Source organism: Ranitomeya imitator, chromosome 6 (assembly GCF_032444005.1).
Source record: "Ranitomeya imitator isolate aRanImi1 chromosome 6, aRanImi1.pri, whole genome shotgun sequence".
Taxonomy (NCBI): domain Eukaryota; kingdom Metazoa; phylum Chordata; class Amphibia; order Anura; family Dendrobatidae; genus Ranitomeya; species Ranitomeya imitator.
In genome coordinates, this window is record NC_091287.1 from 358,153,998 (window position 1) to 358,174,139 (window position 20,142).

Genomic DNA, 20,142 nt, shown 5'->3' on the forward strand with positions numbered 1-20,142 from the left:
TTAACCCTTTCACCCGATCTGCAGGGACGCGATCTTTCCATGACGCCACATAGGCGTCATGGGTCGGATTGGCACCGACTTTCATGACGCCTACGTGGCGTCAAAGGTCGGGAAGGGGTTAAGTGGGAGAGAAACGGAGACCCCAGTTGTTAGAATTGATCCAGGTAATGATGTTTCAATGTTATTTTCTGAACTATCCCAAATTTATTTAGTAACAGCTTAAAGGGAATCCGTCACCTCATTTTGACCCTATAAACTGCGGCCACCGCCATCAGGGGCTTATCTACAGCATTCTGTAATGCTGTAGATAAGCCCCCGATGTGACCTGAAAGAAAAACAAGTTAGATTATACTCACCCAGGGGCGGTCCGGTGCGATCCAGTCCGATGGGAGTCGCAGGTCTGGGTCCGGCGCCTCCCATCTTCATGCGATGACGTCCTCTTCTTTGCTTCCTGTCTCGGCTCCTGCGCAGGCGTACTTTATCTGCCCTGTTGAGGGCAGAGCAAAATACTGCAGTGCGCAGACATTGGGAAAGGTCAGAGAGGCCCGGTGCCTGTGCACTTCAGTACTTTACGTTGCCCTCAACAGGGAAAATCAGTACGCCTGTGCAGGAGCCGCAACAGAAGCAAGGAGGACAACGACATTGAATGAAGATGGGAGGCACCAGACCCGGACCTGCGATGCCAATCGGACCCGAACCGGAACCGACCCTGGGTGAGTATAATCTAACCTATGAAAGATCATAACTCCATTTTGAATGGTTCTAGGACGGCGGTTGTAGCGCCATTGGATCCGGTCGGGCTCCTGCTACGCATTCAGACAAAACACAGCTCTACTATCTGGTTTCTACTATCAAAAAAAGAACTGACTTGTAAGGTTTACAGCAGGACCGCTACCTCAGCCTTTGTGCAAGGAGAAACAGGAGGAGCACAGCCAGAGCCCTGCAAAATGACCTCCAGCAGGCAACAAAAAGTGCATGTGTCTGCACAAACGGTTAGAACCTGACTCCATGAGGATGGTCTGAGTGCCTGACGTCCACAGATGGGGGTTGTGCTCACAGCCCAACACCGTGCAGGATGCTTGGCATTTGCCACAGAACACCAGGATTGGCAAATTCGCCACTGGTGCCCTGTGCTCTTCACAGATGAAAGCGTATGTGACAGACGTGACAGAGTCTGGAGACACCATGGAGAGCGATCTGCTGCCTGCACCATCCTTCAGCATAACTGGTTTGGCAGTGGGTCAGTAATGGTGTGGGGTGGCATTTCTTTGGAGGGCCGTACAGTCCTCCATGTGCTCGCCAGAGGTAGCCTGAATGCCATTAGGTACCGAGATGAGATACTCAGACCCCTTGTGAGACCATATGCTGGTGCGGTTGGCCCTGGGTTCCTCCTAATGCAGGACAATGCCAGACCTTATGTGGTTGGAGTGTGTCAGCAGTTCCTGCAAGATGAAGGCATTGAAGCTATGGACTGGCCCACCCGTTTCCCAGACCTGAATCCAATTGAACACATCTGGGACATAATGTCTTGCACCATCCACCAATGTCACGTTGCACCACAGACTGTCCAGGAGTTGGTGGATGCTTTATTCCAGGTCTGGGAGGAGATTTCAGCTACATGGGCACATAGCCTTAGGCTGTGGCCACACTACCGTAGAATATGGATGAGTGCTATGAGAGAAAACATCACATAGCACTCGAACCACTGTTAGAAACTGACTCCATGAGGATGGTCTGATTGCCCGACATCCACAGATGGGGGTTGGGCTCACAGCCCAACACTGTGCAGGACGCTTGGCATTTGCCACAGACCACCAGGATTGGCAAATTCACCGCAAAAAACGCAAAAAAAACACACGATAAAAATGTGATAAAAACGCAAGCGGATTTCCTCCGAAGGGAGTCCGGATTTCTTCAGGAACATTCTGCATACTTTCAGCTACATGGGCAGATAGCCTTAGGCTGTGGTCACACTACCGTAGAATACGGATGAGTGCTATGAGAGAAAACATCACATAGCACTCGAACCACTGTTAGAAACTGACTCCATGAGGATGGTCTGATTGCCCAACATCCACAGATGGGGGTTGGGCTCATAGCCCAACACCGTGCAGGACGCTTGGCATTTGCCACAGAACACCAGGATTGGCAAATTCACCACTGGCGCCCTGTGCTCTTCACAGATGAAAGCAGGTTCACACTGAGCACATGTGAGAGACATGACAGAGTCTGGAGATGCCAAGGAGAGTGATCTGCTGCCTGCATCATCCTTCAGCATGACTGGTTTGGCAGTGGGTCAGTAATGGTGTGAGGTGGCATTTCTTTGGAGGGCCGCACCGCCCTCCATGTGCTCGCCAGAGGTAGCCTGACTGCCATTAGGTACCGAGATGAGATCCTCAGACCCCTTGTGAGTCCATATGCTGGTGCGGATGGCCCTGTGTTCCTCCTAATGCAGGACAATACCAGACCTCATGTGGCTGGAGTATGTCAGCAGTTCCTTCAAAATGAAGGCATTGAAGCTATGGAATGGCCCACCCATTCCCCAGACCTAAATCCAATTGAACACATCTGGGACATAATGTCTTGCACCATCCACCAATGTCACGTTGCACCACAGACTGTCCAGGAGTTGGTGGATGCTTTATTCCAGGTCTGGGAGGAGATCCCTCAGGGGACCATCTGCTGCTTCATCAGGAGCATGCCCAGGCATTGTAGGGTGGTCATACAGGCATGTAGAGGCCACAAACTACTGAGTATCATTTCCTTGTCTTGAGGTATTTCCACTGAAGTTGGATCAGCCTGTAACTTCATTTTCCACTTTGATTTTGAGCATCATTCCAACTCCAGACCTCCATGGGATATTAGTTGTAATTTACGTTGATAATTTTTAGGTTTTATTGTTCTGAACACATTCCACCATGTAATGAATAAAGATTTACAACTGGAATATTTCATGCAGTGATATCTTGGATGTGGGATTTTAGTGATCCCTTTATTTTTTTGAGCAGTGTATATTTTATATATATATATATATATATATATATATATATATATACACATATATATATACACACATATATATATATATATATATATATAAATATTACAAATTGTATTAAATATCATAATAATAATAATAATAATAATAATACAAATTAAAAATCAGTTGAACCAAGGTGACAGACCACATCATAAATTGGGCATGGTAATAGTAATAATAACTCCAAAAGGGGAGGATGCTATAAATCAAAAAGTCAATTTGCATAATCATACATGATTGCACAAGAAAAGTTGTAAATCAACTATCTCACAGCAATATATACTAGTATTTGATAACAAAGTGGCAGAAAAAAACCAAAAAGAAAATACACACATAATCAAGGTGCAGGGCACAGAGTAAATATGGTTAATGGACCACAGTCTAGGAAATAGGTACGTGTTGTATCCATTTTTTCATAGATACCATGTGTACCTATTATAACCTATGGGGCTGCTCACATGTCCGTCTGTTTACACGGGCCGTGTGCCCATGTGAACCACACAGAAACGTTGTCTTTTTTTAAGCAGCAAATCAAGGGCCAATACAAGTCTATGTGTCCATGAAAAACATGTACAGCACACGTGATATACGTGTTTAGCAGTATGGGAGAAGCTTTGTAATTTTATTTTCTATACATACAGGAAAAACACAGATGACAAATGTATACATGAATGGGTGCTAAAAAATAAAAACGGATGGTCAAAATGGACTCTGCCACATGTATGTGTCTTCATACAGATGCGTGAAGAGGGCCTAATTGTATGTAGCGGGTTCAGGAGCTGAACCCACGCCGCTGTACTGAGCAGATGTTGGCTGTTATACATATTCGGCATTTGCTCATTTTGTTACTTTAGGTTTTGTATATTTTATGTCCAATGTGAACATGCATTTATGTGCTGCATGTATGCCAACCTGAAACCAAGCTCAGTTTTTGTGTTTTTCTTTGTATTTTTGCATTCTGTGCAAGCCTGGGTGTGGTCTCCCTTTTCTGAGCTGGAAATTACATTTAAAGGCTTTCCTAGACTGGTGTCCACTGGTTGGGACCTGGTCCTTTTGTCTGCTCTTATTCACACACTGAGGTCAACTCTGACACATGGTAAGGTTTTTAATATTAGACAGCATAGGACCCATCCCGATCAGAGTTACCTTGTCGCAGTGGGATGGCTTTTATACTATTTTTGATCAAAACAGTATTACTAAGAACTCTGTCTTATTTAAATGCACTTTTGTCTTTTACTTATTTGGTTACAGCAGTGTTTTTGCTCATTTTGTTTCTTGTAGGTTTTATATCCGGCACCTGCCTATAACAGCAGAGTGTTCACATCAGTTGAAGCTGTTTTAAAGCGGATATATCAGACTTTGTTAAAAAAAGAAAAAAATGATGCCCAAAGCACTAACATGCAGGTAGTTGCTACCTACCTGCCTGTTGTGTGGCTCAGACAATTCCTGGCTGAGATTCTGCAGCTTCTGTTATATCAAGCAGATTGGCAGCTTGTTTTCCTCTCTGCTCTGTTGACAGTGAGAGACTGCTGACATCATGCTGATCGACAGCCAGCTCCCCTTGTTAGGCAACGGAGAGCCGGCTGTCAAATCAGAATGTCAACAGAAATCTCGCCCTTTCCACAGAGCAAAGAGGAAAAGAAGCCACCGCTCTGTTAATGTGACGGAAGCCGCTTAGTCGTAGGCAGGAGCGGTCTGTGACCACTTTGAGCAACACAACAGGCACATAGGTAGCAACTACCTGTCTGTTAGTGTTATAGGCATAATTTTTTTCAACATTCCCGAATATCCCCTTCAAGTTATAATAAGCCCTTGTCAATCTCTGACATCGACAATTAGTGTGATGGCCAATACCATCAGCCCCCCTGTGACACTGTTGCGGGTTTCTAATGGGTTACTGCCATGCTGACAGTCTTATTAAATCCAGCAGAAGGCTGGAGCTCGTAGGAAGATGTCACAATCAAAGTGCTGGGAAGTTGTTACAGTACTCTCACTTTGTAGTCAGCGCTGACTGGAACAGCTCCTAAACTGCCACTATGACTGGAAGCGAGTGGTGGCATGGAGAATAAAACATAATTTTCTCAGAGTAGCCAACATTTTTTTCAGTAAGTCATCTAACCAGGGATTAAACACTATTTACCTGCAGATCGAACCTACATCTGCAGATGAATACGGTTTCTCAAGGTGACAAGTTAACTTTAAAGAGGTGTCTATAACAATTGTAGAATTTCACTGACTCTAAACATTGTGTAATTTACTATTAGGATTCATCTGTTTTTACTCTCTGTTCTCGTCACATCACTGTTCCATATGCTCATCACATCTCATATGCAATTTTTATAGATTCAACACTTTCTCTACTGCTTCTATCATTGATTCAGTTGGGTTTATCAGAAAAGAAATAGGTTCGCATGTGATTGTCACTATACAAACTGCATATGGAACAGTGATGTGACAAGTGCAGATAGTATGTAAACAACCATATCCTAACACAGAATCTGAAAATATTTTTTAGAGTGAAAATAATGTTCCTGTATCTATATAGTAAGCTCAGTTATGGTACCATATCTAAACAGTAAGCTTGGTTCTGGTACCATATTGATGTAGTAGTTTGTATTCTGGTACATGTATGCAGTAAACTTGGTACTGTTTCTGTATCTATGTAGGAAGCTTGATTCTGTTGCTGTAGCTTTCTAGTAGACTTAGCAAGCTCGGTTCTGTTCCCTTATCATTGTAATATGCTTGGTTCTGCTCCCATATCTCTGTAGTGAGCTTGGTTCTGCTCCCATATCTCTGTAGTATGCTCGGTTCTGCTCCCATATCTCTGTAGTAAGCTTGGTTCTGCTTCCATATCTCTTTAGTAAGCTCCTTTGAGTTCTCGTATCTATGTAGTAATGTTGGTTCCGTTCTTATATCTATGTTGTCAACTTTCTTCTGTTGCAGTATCTACTGTATGTAGGCAGTAAATTTGGTTCTGCTCACATATATCTGTAGTAAGCTTGGTTCTGCTCCCAAAGGTATTTAGTAAGCTTCGTTTTGCTCCCATATCTCTTTAGTAAGCTCCTTTTAGTTTCTGTATCTATGTAGTAATCTTATTTCAATTATCATGTCTATGTAGTCAGCTTGCTTCCTTCTGTTGCAGTAGCTATGTAGGCAGTAATCTTGGTTCTGCTCTCATAGCTCTGCAGCAGCAAGTTCTGTTCTCATATCTATATACCAGCCTGTTTTTGAAGCCTGTTATCTCTGCTGCTTTAATGCAGCAGCCATAGATAAGCAGGGTAAAGGTGGGCTGAGGACCACTGCCTTGTGATTGCCCCCCCAGGCTGAAATGTGCCAGCAAGCCCTTCCTGGTGATAGTGTGCCCGCTGTGATAATAGATGGAGTAGCTGCTTGTGGAGTGTTCTCTAGATGTGGAAGAGAGAGTCTCCTTTCTTTCTGCATTTTGTCAATCTGAAGCCTAATGGCTTCAAGTTATTTGCGTGTGTCTAGAAAAGAGGTGAACTTAGATAGTGAACCAAGCACTTGTTTATCGGTATTTTCAAAAGTGGTAGTAGATGTGGAGTAGATGCAGAAAGACTTTTGCTTTGCAGTCTGAGCGTTAGTGCTCATGTGGTTAAGTGTCGGTACCTCTGTAGAAGTGACAAGGTTGCCAGTAGTGGAGTGGTTAGTAACAGGGAAGAAACAGGTGTATTATTTGAAACAGAATTTGATCTGTTTTTTTGCTATCAACAAAATTCCTCATTATTATTTATACCGACTTCTGCTGAATGTATCTCTATCGTGGTTGTCCTGATTAAGTTTGTATACTTCGAAACGCGTTGACAAATAAACAAATTATACTTGGATAGCCATTCTTCATCATTCCTACATGCCACCACAGAATTAACCCACTTGCTTCTCCATTACCTGCACTTTTATCCTCTGGTGAGTCTGCAGCAGCCTTAAACTTAAACGTTACCAGTAGTTGTGTGCACACAACCCTAGGAGTGGGCACCGTTATGCTAGTCTTTTAATATTGTTATCCAGAAAATACCCTATTTTGTGCCTTGCGTCTTTCCAGACTTTCTTTTCTTTGGATGCGGTTTTACATGTAATGTGTAATAGTGATGGGCCGCTTATACTGTATAATGTGTTATGGTAATGTATAGAATATAAGGATTGTAAAATGGACACGCAGATCAAAAATGGATGAAAATGAGATCCGTACACTGATAAAAAAAAAGGTGAGTTTTTTTTCATTTACAAAAATTGACATATGATTGAACGAGACCTGATGTCGCATTAACACATCTGAATGCCACAGTCCGAGTACGAAACATGATGAAAGGACTGTCTACGTGTGTCCTGATCTGAACTTGGCAGCCTCATAGGCATATGCAAGGCTATCAAGTTCAGATTAGGAGACGTGTGGCTCGTCTGTACATCACGGTCTATTCTTGGGTTGCAACATACAAGTGTGGGCTTCAGTGTGGTGGTCATAAGCACTTCTGGACTATCAGACATAAGCATATGTTTTCTTTTCATCTAGACAGTATAATATCTAATAATAATGCTCTCAATGTGAAAAACAAGATAATCTTCTAGTTATGATACCTTTTAATGGCTAACAAAAGTAAAGTAAAATAAATGATGCTACAAAGCAAGCTTTGGGGACATCTTAGGTCCCTTCCTCAGGCATGGTCTGAAGAAACACGGATATATGCACAAACAAACAATCAAACAAAAAGGCATGGTATAAAGCATACCCTATACCATGCTTTTTTGTTTTGTTTGTTTGTGCATATATCTGTGTTTCTTCAGAAACTTTGTTATACCGTGCCTGAGGAAGGGACATAAAAAGTCCCAAAAGCTTGCTTTGTAGCATCATTTATTTTATTTTATATAATTTTTGTTAGTCATTAAAAGGTATCATAACTACAAGATTATCTTGTTTTTCACACAGAGTATTATTTTTTCAACTGGCTAACACGGTACCAAACCCCTTTTTTTCTTTTAATGTCTACTAAAGCGAGGCGGAAATGAAGAAAAAAAATAGGAAGCCACAAAGTGATCAAAATGCCATTAATCAGGTATCACAATTAAAAAAGTGAAATCTCCAAATGCTATTTTGAACATTCTCTTTAAAGAGACATATTGTACCTTTTTTGTGGCTATGTAGGCATCTATGGCATGTATCCAGGCTAGGACAGGGCCTTTGTTGTCCGTAGCTCCCCGTCCATACAGGTTTCCTTCATGTGTGAAGATTTTGAAATTTATTAGCAGATAATATTACATAAATCAATGAATCATTCACGAACGTTGAGAAATCACACAACGATGAAAATTTCCAAATCATTCAATTGAACATCATAAACAATACTAAAGAAAATAGGAAAAATACTGAAATAGAAAGAAATTCTAACCATTCGTTTCAGTCATGGTGTAGGGATCAGTCTTCCAGCCATCCTCTTTTTTTGCAGGTTGAACATCAACGTGTCCATAAAAACAAACAGTCGCTTTATCGGTGTCTTTTCCCAACTTGGCTAGAATTGCTGGGGGGAACTTGATTTTTTGTCCACCCTGAAGCTGTGGATAAACATTGGCGTTAATACTTCTGAGGTCTAGTCACATATTATCTCAGATTGTTAACTTAAAAAAGTAATTTGCTTCTGAGAACTGAGAACTGACATTTAACTAGATACCTGTATTTCTGCAGTGCAACTTTTTTGGATAACCCTGGAGCAAAGCTCAGAGATCCTTGATTGATGAGATCATACAAAACATTGGCTGAAAATTGTGATTGTGCATATGTGCTGACCTGCCGCCGGTGGCCAAGTCACATTTTTGCACTGGTAACAATATAAAATCATTTGATCACACAGAGACAAGAACAGTGTATGAGAACATGTTTAAAGTGCAGATTTACATCATGTAACTTTAAAAGTTCATTTATCTTGAAAGAGTCTTCTCAAAGAAGTTATCCCCCTATATATGGGATAAGAGATATCTCCCCTATTCCTGGCGGTTTGACTGCTGGGACTCCAACCAACCCCAATATCTGGAAGAATGAATGAGCGGAGGTCTATCATGTGTAGTGCCGCTCTGTTCATTTTTATGGGAGTGCCAAAGACCAGTAGAACGCTACACTCAGCCATCTCTGGTGGTCCCATTGGGAATTGTTATTGGGATTGGTGGGGATCCTAGTGGTCGGAACTCCAATGATTTGAATATTTTCCTCTATTCAATGGATTAGGGATAACTTGCAAATTGAGAATATCCCTTTTAATTTTCAGTTTACTTTCCAGAAGCATCAGGAGTAACTTTACTTTGGAGTAGATGAGAAGGTCTTTGATAGAGGTCACAAAATTCAGTCAAATTCCTGCATTTTTATTCAAATTTGGTAAACAATTAATTAAGAATCATATTTACATAAGGACGCACAACCTTTATACTACTTTACATAGTTATATTATAACACTTACTGTTTCGAAGCCCATATCTACTAGCTGGACAGATGCACCCAACGTGCGAATCTTCTCAGCTGTCATTTGGACCATCCTAATCAATTCTTCACGAAACTGTGGATCACTTGAATCACTGGGAACAGCCACCCAGTCTTTAAGATTCTGTGTGAAGATGGAATCATTGGTTACTGTATTTACTGTAGAGCACAGTTCACTCTTAATGATTATAGGAGGATTGTTCTAGATCTAAACGGTACATAAAGAATTTAGGGTTTGCAGATTGTTTTGAAAGGATACTTAAATCTGAAACATCCAGCACATAATAGGCACAAAGAAGGGTTTTTTATATTTTATTTTCTTAAACAAAGCAGATTTTGTTAAGCAATCCTGTTCTATTCCTTTATATACTATCATGTAACTGTTTAAAGAGAACCTGTGGCGTTGTACTGTACATACAGTCTGATCTGTGGACAGCAAGGTACAGAAAAGGAAAAGCTGGAAAGAATGATATATAGGTTGCCAATAAAGAATTTAAGATTACTTATATTTTATTAATTTAATTAACTGAGCTTTCTAAACTTAACAAGTAAACATCATTTTCATTTTTATTTCAGTAATCAATAGTAGACCTGAAAATAAGAAACTTTGTAATATATCTTATCAGAGAAATCTACTTCTTTCTCCTCCAAAGCTGATCATGCATTCTCAAAGTTCTCAGTTTACAGGTAGAAACTTCATTCAGTGAAGACAGATTCAGGGCTGGTTTTAGGCAAAGTGGGGCCCTAGGCAAAGTTTAAAATGGGTCCCCAAATGCTGACATATTGCACATCACACAGAAGCATTTCTGTTGTATTTAGATGCGCTGAGTTCAGGCCACTAAACGAGTGTGATCCTAGCCTCTTTACACCAACTGAGAAAGAATGATGGGAACAGAACAATCACTATTAGATTAATCTGTCCCCATACAGTATCATGTTATCAGCAGCACAACTACAGTTTACATCGGTGGTGTGCTGCTGTGAACAATGATTTCTGTTCCCACATAAACAATATAATCACTTGATGAATATGCAGCATTTTGCTTGTTTAGTATAATACACCCCATAGTCCTCCACATAGGTACAATGTGCACCACAGTCCTCCATATAGCATAATACACTCCCTATAGTCCTCCATACATTAAAATGCACTCCTCAGTCCTCCATCTAGTATTATACACTACCCATAGTCCTCCATATAGTATAATACACTCCTCAGTCCTCCATATAGTATAATACACTCCTCCTAGTCCTCCATATATTAAAATACACTGCTCAGTCCTCCATAAAGTATAATACACTCCTCATAGTGCTCCATATAGTATTATACACTGCCCATAGTCCTCCATATAGTATAATACACTCCTCAGTCCTCCATATAGTATAATACACGCTTCAGTCCTCCATATAGTATAATACACTCCTCATAGGCCTCCATATATTAAAATTCACTCAATCCTCCATATAGTATAATACACTCCTCAGTCCTCCGTATATTATAATATACTTCTCAGTCCTCCATATAGTATAGTACAATCCTCAGTTCTCCATATGGTATAATACACTCCTCAGTTCTCCATATAGTATAATACACTCCTAATAGTGCTCCATATAGTATAATGCACCGCCATAGTTATCCATGTAGTATAATTCACTTCCTATAGTATAATGCACCCCATAGTTCTTCATATAGTATAATGTATTCCCCATAGTCCTTGATACAGTATAATGCAGCCCAGATATAGAATAATGCTGCCACCCCACAGAGTATAATGCAGCCACCCCACAGAATATAATGTTGCCCCGCCATACAATATAATGTAACCCCCATAGAATATAATGCAGCCCCCTCATATTGTATAATGCAGCCCTTCCATAGAATAAGAGTATGATGCAATCCTCCCTCATAGAATATAATATAGCCCCCCATAGAATATAATGTAGCCCACAGAGAATATAATAGAGCCCCCCATAGAATATAGTGTAGCCCCCCAGAGAATATAATACAGCAAACCTCCCCATAGAATATAATACAGCCCACCATAGAATATAATGTAGCCCCCCAGAGATTATAATAGGGCCCCCATAGAATATAATATAGCCAACCTCCCCATAGAATATAATACAGTCCCCATAGAATATAATGTAGCCCCCCAGAGAATATAACACAGCCCACCTCCCCATAGAATATAATGTAGCCCCATCAAAGAGTATGATGCAATCCTCCCCCATAGAATATAATACAGCCCCCAATAGAATATAATGTAGGCCCCCATAGAATATAATACAGCCCTCCCCCACAGAATATAATACAGCCCTCCCCATAGAATATAATACAGCCCCCATAGAATATAATACAGCCCCCCATAGAATATAATGCAGCCCCCCATAGAATATAATACAGCTCCCCATAGAATATAATACAGCCCTCCCCAAAAAAATAGAATATAGCCCTCCCACATAAAATATATATAATGTAGCTAACACCCCCCCCCCCCAAGAATGGCCCCACAGTCCAGTAATCAGTCATTGATATAGTAAAAAAAACCCCACACAATCCTCACCTCTCCTCTCCTCGTGCCCTGTGCTGCTCCTGGCTCGGATCCGGTCTCAGGGGCTGCAGTCTGCCTGACACACAGCAAGTACGCGATGAAGTGACATCATCACGCACCTGCAGTGTCAGAAGCAGAGGGGAATGATGGGAGAGGGAGCATCAGCTGACACTCTCTCCTCCATCATTCCTTTGAACTGTACCGGTGTCATAGATGCCGGTACAGTTCAATGCGGCGGGGGCAGTCGGCGCTGGTGGGGGGGAATCGGTGCTGGCGGCAGGTGACTGGCTGGGGGCCTCCTTACTGAGATAGGACATAAGTCTTATAAGATTCTATGTAGATGTGAGGGGGTGGGAAGAAGAGAAAGGAGGAGTCATGGTTCTGGCTCTTCCCTCTTCTCCTCTACATAGAACTATATCAGTAGGAACTGCAATCTCAGCCATGTAACCAACTGCTTTCACTGAATACACATTCTACCTGTAAATTGAGAATTTTGAGAATGTCTGATCAGTCCTGGAAGAGAAAGAAGCAGATGTCACTGATAAGATATATTACAAAGTTGCTTATTTTCACATGTACTATCAATTTATGAAATAAAAGTTAACACATCAGTTACTCTTTACCACCTTCACCACCTTTCGATCTTCCATTTTTGCACTTTCGTTTTTTTGCTCTCATTCTTCCAAAAGCCATAATTTTTTTATTTTTCTGTCAATATAGCCATAATAGGGCTTGTTTTTTGCACGAGCTGTACTTTTGAATGACACCATTAATTTAACCATATAGTGTACTGGAAAATGGTAACAAATTCCCAAAAATTGTTTGTTTGTTTTTAATTTGCCAGCTAGAACTGTCCTGGCAATATTATTCCACAGGTCAGTACGAGTATGCAGATACCAAACATGTATAGGTTCTTTTTTATTTTAGTGGTGAAAAAATAATCCGAAGTTTGTGAGAAAAAAAAATTGGCTTGCCAATGTTGCCATTTTCCGAAATCTGCAGAGTCTCCATTTTATAGGATCTGGGGCTCAGTGAGGGCTTATTCTTTGCGCATAGAGCTGATATTTTTATTGCTACAATTTTGGGGTAGATACAATGTTTTGTGGTCGCCCATTATTGCATTTTATTGTAATGTTACAATGGCCAAAAATACATAATTCTTTTATTGTGATTTTTTTGGTTACGCCATTTACTGATCTGATTAATTTACTTTATATTTTGATAGATCTGACATTTCTGAACGTTGCAATACCAACTATGTGTTTTTTATTGTTTTATTTTGAATGGGGCAAAATGAAGGTGATTGTGTTTTTTATTTATTTTTTAACTTTTTACTGAATTCGATAGTCCCCTTAGGAGACTTGAAGCTGCGATTATCCGATCGTCTGTGCCACACATAACAGGGCTTCAGCCCTGCTTTGTGTAGCACTAATCACAAACTCCTATGAATGCAGGCCACTGGCAAGAGTTCATAGGAGGTTCACAAAGACATGTCATGACAACCCATCAGGCCACATCTCCAATACTGTGTCCAGTTCTGGGAGCCACATTTTAAAAAAGACATTGAAATACTGGAGGAAGTTCAGAGAAGAGCTATCAGGAAGGTGAGTGGACTGCAAAGTATGTCCTACGAGGAACGGTTAAAGGATCTGGGAATGTTTAGCTTACAAAAAAGAAGGCAAAGAGACTTACTAGCTGTCTATAAATATCTGAAGGCAGGGGCGTAACTACCACGGCCGCAGCGGTCGCCACTGCAAGCGGGCCTGGCAGATCAATGGCCTGGTGGGTCAGATGCACGCCGACACCAGCAAAAGTTAAAATCTGTTGCTGTGCAGGAGATTTCTCCCACACGGCAACAGTCAGACCTGCCCTCCAAGCAGTAGCGTAGCTACCGGGAGGGCAGAGGGGGCGGTGGCCCAGGACCCCGCGCTCTGAGGGGCCCACCTGGAGCTACGTTATGTAACTGTATTGGTGTGCACAGTGCACCGATACAGTTTCATTCTGTGGCAGAGCAGGGAGACACGATCTCCCTGCTCTGCTGCCCGGCCGCTGTGTGGCCCCTGAGGAGGTGGTGGGGGGCCCTTTACCAGCAGTGGGCCCCCCACCTATCATCGCAGGGTCAGCTTGATGAGAGAGGGAGTGTTACACTTCTTCTCCCATCATCCCCCTGTCAGCGTCTGACGTCACCGAAGCCGACACTGACAGGGGGTAGCGATGATGCCAGTACTCGGCGCCCACTATCAGGAGATGAGCGGGCGCTCAGAGCACCGCGGGAACAAGGACGAAGAAAGGTGAGTATTTTTTTTTGTTTTTTTAGCAGGTGCATTATACTATACAGACTGCCTAATGGGGGTGCAATATACTATACTGGCTGCCTAATGGGGGTGCAATATACTATACAGACTGCCTAATGGGGGTGCATTATACTATACTGGCTGCCTAATGGGGGTGCATTATATTATACAGGCTGCCTAATCGGAGTGCATTATACTGTACTGGCTGCCTAATTTGGGTGCATTATAGTATACAGACTGCCTAATAGGGGTGCATTATACTATACTGGCTGCCTAATGGGGGTGCACTATACTATACTGGCTGCCTAATGGGAGTGCATTATACTATACAGGCTGCCTAATTGGAGTGCATTATACTGTACTGGCTGCCTAATTTGGGTGCATTATAGTATACAGACTGCCTAATGGGGGTGCATTATACTATACTGGCTGCCTAATGGGGGTGCATTATACTATACTGGCTGCCTAATGGGGGTGCATTATATTATACAGGCTGCCTAATGGGGGTGCATTACACTGTACAGGCTGCCTAATGGGTGTGCAATATACTATACTGGCTGCCTAATGGGGGTGCATTTTACTGTACAGGCTGCCTAATTGGGGTGCATTATACTATACAGGCTGCCTAATGGGGGTGCATTATGCTGTACAGGCTGCCTAAAGGGGGTGTATTATACTATACAGGCTGCCCAATGGGGTGCATTATACTATACAGACTTCCTAATGGGGGTGCATTATACTATACAGGCTTCCTAATTGGGGTGCATTATACTATATAGACTGGCTAATGGGGGTGCACTATACTATACAGGCTGCCTAATGGGGGTGCATTATACTATACAGGCCTATGGGGAGTGCATTATACTATACATGCCTATGGGGAGTGCATTATACTATACAGGCCTATGGGAAGTGCATTATACTGTACAGGACTATGGGGAGTGCATTATACTATACAGGCCTATGGGGAGTACATTATACTATACATGCCTATGGGGAGTACATTATACTATACATGCCTATGGGGAGTGCATTATACTATACAGGCCTATGGGGAGTGCATTATACTATACAGGCCTATGGGGAGTACATTATACTATACAGGCCTATGAGAAGTGCATTATACTATACAGGCCTATGGGGAGTGCATTATACTATACAGGCCTATGGGGAGTACATTATACTATACAGTCCTATGGGGAGTACATTATACTATACAGGCCTATGGGAAGTGCATTATACTATACAGGCCTATGGGGAGTGCATTATACTATACAGGCCTATGGGGAGTACATTATACTATACAGGCCTATGGGGAGTACATTATACTATACATGCCTATGGGGAGTGCATTATACTATACAGGCCTATGGGAAGTGCATTATACTATACAGGCCTATGGGGAGAGCATTATACTATACAGGCCTATAAGGAGTGCATTATACTGTACAGGCCTATGGGGAATGCATTGTACTATACAGGTCCATGGAGAAGAGTGATTGGTTACCTACTTCAGTCCCATAGATATTGGTATAGCGGTAGCGCACAAGAGACCACCACTCCATTCAATGACCACCGCTCCATTCCAATCAATATTGGACTGGTCATCTGGAAATACTAGCAAATGCCAGATAGGTGGTCTGGCGGTAGGCCGCATCGCCCCACAGCACACATAATATTATATGGAGGACTATGGGGATGCATTATACTTCTTATATGGATCCCCATGACTTCTATGCAAGCCCCTGATGAGTCTAATGGTTTATTTTCTTTTACACATTACAGAAGAACAGCAGCACGGGAGACAAATATATACCAGGATGGGGCACCGGATAGTTACGCCACTGAGGTCAGACTATGCAACATTGCAACAAAGCTATAGTGTGCAAAATGAATAGGGAAAATGTGAATTTGGGTGGAAAATATTTTGGCATGGGGGGCCCCATTTGAAAGTTCGCACCGGGGCCCATAACTTTGTAGTTATGCCACTGTCTGAAGGGATGTCAGAGTGTAGAGGGATCATCATTATTCTTATTTGCACAAAGAAAAGCTTGAAGCAATGGAATGAAACTGAAAGGGAGAAGATACAGATTAGCTATTAGAAAAAACTTTTTGACAGTGCGGGTGATCAATGAGTGGAACAGGCTGCCACTAGAGGTGATGAGTTCTCCTTCCATGGAAGTCTTCAAGCAGAGGCTGGACAAACATGTGTCTGAGATGGTTTAGTGAGTCCTGCATTGAGCAGAGGATTGGACATGATGACTAAGGAGGTCCCTTCCAACTCTAACATTGTATGATTCTATGATTCATGTGTGGGGAAAGATGCTGAGCTCCCATCAAAGGCAGGGACATGACCTTGGACCTACCTATACGTACAAGTTTGTGAAAGGGTTAAAATTTGAGTGGAGTCTTCTTAACTGATTGATAGATATTTCTGCATACAGTTATACAGAAAAGACTGTCAATCACTGACAGGACCACCCACTGGACTCATGCATACAAACACCAAGGACTTCAATAAATAGAATGCAAGTAGTGATGAGTGAGTATACTCATTGCTCGGGTTTTCCCGACTCGCTCGGTTGGTCTCCGAGTATTTGTGAGTGCTCGGAGAGTTAGTTTTTGTCAACGCAGCTGCATGATTTACGGCTGCTAGCCAGCCTTGAGTACATGTGGGGGTTGCCTTGTTGCTAGGGAATCCTCACATGTATTCAAGCTGTCTATCAGCTGTAAATCATGCAGCTGAGGCAACAAAAACTAAATCTCCCAAGCACTCACAAATACTCAGAGACCACCCGAGCGTGCCTGGGAAAACCCAAGCAATGAGTATACTCGCTCATCACTAAATGCAAGGCTTACTGACATTTTCCCACAAAAAATGTATATCAATCTGATCAATTTCTGCTCTATGTCATCCTATCCTCAGGTCAAACACCATCTTCAACGTGATAATTTCTCTTTAGGTGTAAGGTACATGGACTATCCCAGTTCCAGAGGTCCCTCTCATGTCGCTGAGTGACGTTTCATACTTAGGTTCTCCCCAGTGATAATACAATACTGTCTCAGTGAGACGTGTAGGCTTTTCATGCTGCCCTGGTACATGTTTCTAGACTACGACACGGAACATTCATTCTCTATGATAGTAACATTGACTTTTTTTTACCTGGACGAAATCATCTTGGTGTGCATCAATGTAATGGAAGAGGTCTTCGACCAGTTTCTCAGAGGCATTGGCCCCCTGGGGCAGCATGATGAGCTGAAGGAGGAGGATCTGCAGATGATACAGAATATGTTTCTGTGAGGTTACATCTGGTAATGACCACGTCTATGCAGTTCTGCACGAGTAGGAAAATGAAGAAAAAATAGCCGTTCAGAGGGTTAGAAGTTTGCTTGGTAAGCAGAGTTTATCAGCAGAATGCAGCTCTTTGTTCCGGCACGATTGCATAATGTCATAGTTCCCCTGAGGCTTGCCACTGACATACAAAACATGATGCACTTTTATTACACGACTTACTAACATATGAACACAGCCTTCACAAATCTCTGACATCTCTCACTGAGGAGTGCCTGGTTTCATATTGTGCAATATTGTCTTTAAGTCACCAGCTGCATTATTCCAATGGTATAATATCTCTAGTGTCAATTACCCATTAAAGACTCATTCCCACCTGCAGTGAAATTGGACGAATGCAATCTGATAAAAAATCGGATTGAATTTGCACCAATGTTATTCTATCATTGTGTGTTCATCTGCGTTTTTTTTCCAGCTTGGATCGGATCACGATTGGACTGGAAAAAAATCACGAATTGCTGCGAATGTACTCAGAAAACAGATCGCACCCCGCAATAGAAGTCAATGGGTGAAAATAAAAAAAATCGTGCAGCTCTCGCACCATGCAAGTGCTGTCTGATGTTTACGCAGCGGTGACCTTTGAAAAGTCGGCAATTCATATGCGGGTACAGTAAAATCACACTGACAGGTTAGAATAGAATAGATAGAATAGATATATACATATAGAATAGATGTATATATATACTGTGTATATATATACTGTGTATATATATTTGTGTGTGTCTTTATATTTCATAGACAGATAGATAGAGGAATAGCCGATAATTCATTTGTCGGCTTCTGTAAAATCACTGCAGGAACCGACAGGATAGAAGACATGGTTTACATACAGTAAATAGATACAGAATATGTAGATATATACTGTAAATGTCAGTGATCAATCCAATTAGTAGAGTGTGGGTGCAAATTATGGGACATGTATGTAATTAATAAAAGTTTATTTGGGGGGTAAAAATAGTGTGGGCTTCCGCGCAATTTTCAGAACCAGTGGAGGAAAATCCAGCGCCTGGGTGCTGATATTAATAGCCTAGGAAGGGACCATGGTTATTGGCACCCCCAGCTAAAAAAATCATTTCCCAGCCACCCCAGAAAAGGCGCATCTCTAAGATGCGCCAATTCTGGCACTTAGCCTCACTCGTCCCACTTGCCCTATAGCGGTGGCAAGTGGGGTAATAGTTGTGGGGTTGATGTCACCTTTGTATTGCAAGGTGACATCAAGCCCACGGCTTAGTAATGGAGAGGTGTCATTAAGACACCTCTCCATTACTAATCCTACAGTTCGTATGTGACACCCCAGGTTCCTGGTTGTCACAGTGGCACTGCTTTCCTCACGGGGTGAGTGATGTCACGCTTAGAAGCGAGGGAGGATCTTCCCTATCAGGTAAATACAAGCATGCAACATGTTCACACTCCAGGCCAGAAGGGGGAGCTCTGATCAAGCTTGTGGGTGGCTCTCCCCTATATATCTTCTGGTCTGGAGGGAAAGTCAGCCAGTCTGACAGAGAGTTCCTGTCAGAGGAGAAGGAAGCTGAGGGGCCGTGCAGCCATAATAATAATAATAATCTTTATTTTTATATAGCGCGTTATATATATATATATATATATATATATATATATATATATATATATTATATATATCGCGTTAGCGTTCCGCAGCACTTTACAGTTTGCACACATTATCATCACCCGACGGGGCTCACAATCTAAATTCCCCATCACTATGTCTTTGGAATGTGGGAGGAAACTGGAGTATCCGGAGGAAGCCCACGCAAACACGGAGAGAACATACAAACTCTTTGCAGATGTTGTCCTTGGTGGGGTTTGAACCCAGGACTCCAGCTGTTGTGAATTCTGTTGTCGAGCTCCCTCCTGTGGTCGTGAATGGTACTTCGGTGAGTTCTGTCCGTGGGCTCCCTCTGGTGGCTGTGAGTGGAGCTGCTGCTTCTGAGGTTCCTTACACAGGTGACGTGGTTTATCCTTTGGTTTGCTTCTCTATTTAACTCCACTTAGATCGTTACTCCATGCCAGCTGTCAATGTTTCTGCATTGGTTCAGTTCGCTCTTGGATCTTTCTGGTGACCTGTCTACTCCAGCAGAAGCTAAGTTCCTGATAGTATCTAATTCGTTCATTGTTTTCTTGTCCAGCTGGATATCATGATTTTGTCTTGCTAGCTGGAAGCTCTGGGATGCAGAGTGGCATCTCCGCACCGTTAGTCGGTGCGGAGGTCTTTTTGCACACTCTGCGTGGTCTTTTGTAGTTTTTTGTGCTGATCGCAAAGCTACCTTTCCTATCCTCTGTCTATTTAGTAAGTCTGGCCTCCCTTTGCTGAAACCTGTTTCATTTCTGCGTTTGTGACTTTCATCTTTACTCACAGTCAATATATGTGGGGGGCTGCCTTTTCCTTTGGGGAATTTCTCTGAGGC

The 20,142-nt window shown here is 42.2% G+C and overlaps 1 protein-coding gene across 4 annotated transcripts in view; it reads right to left on the reverse strand.

Annotated features, from left to right (window-relative positions):
- The window catches only part of LOC138642656 (beta-Ala-His dipeptidase-like), a 103,247-nt gene that overhangs the window by 59,483 nt on the left and 23,622 nt on the right, over window positions 1-20,142 (reverse strand). For all 4 annotated transcript variants that reach the window (XM_069730965.1, XM_069730964.1, XM_069730966.1 and 1 more), the window contains 4 exons: window positions 17,531-17,638; window positions 9,502-9,645; window positions 8,443-8,605; window positions 8,180-8,268 (listed from right to left, as the gene is read on the reverse strand). In XM_069730965.1, coding sequence (XP_069587066.1) covers window positions 8,180-8,268; window positions 8,443-8,605; window positions 9,502-9,645; window positions 17,531-17,638 — 504 coding nt within the window. The remainder of the gene's footprint in view (window positions 1-8,179; window positions 8,269-8,442; window positions 8,606-9,501; window positions 9,646-17,530; window positions 17,639-20,142) is intronic.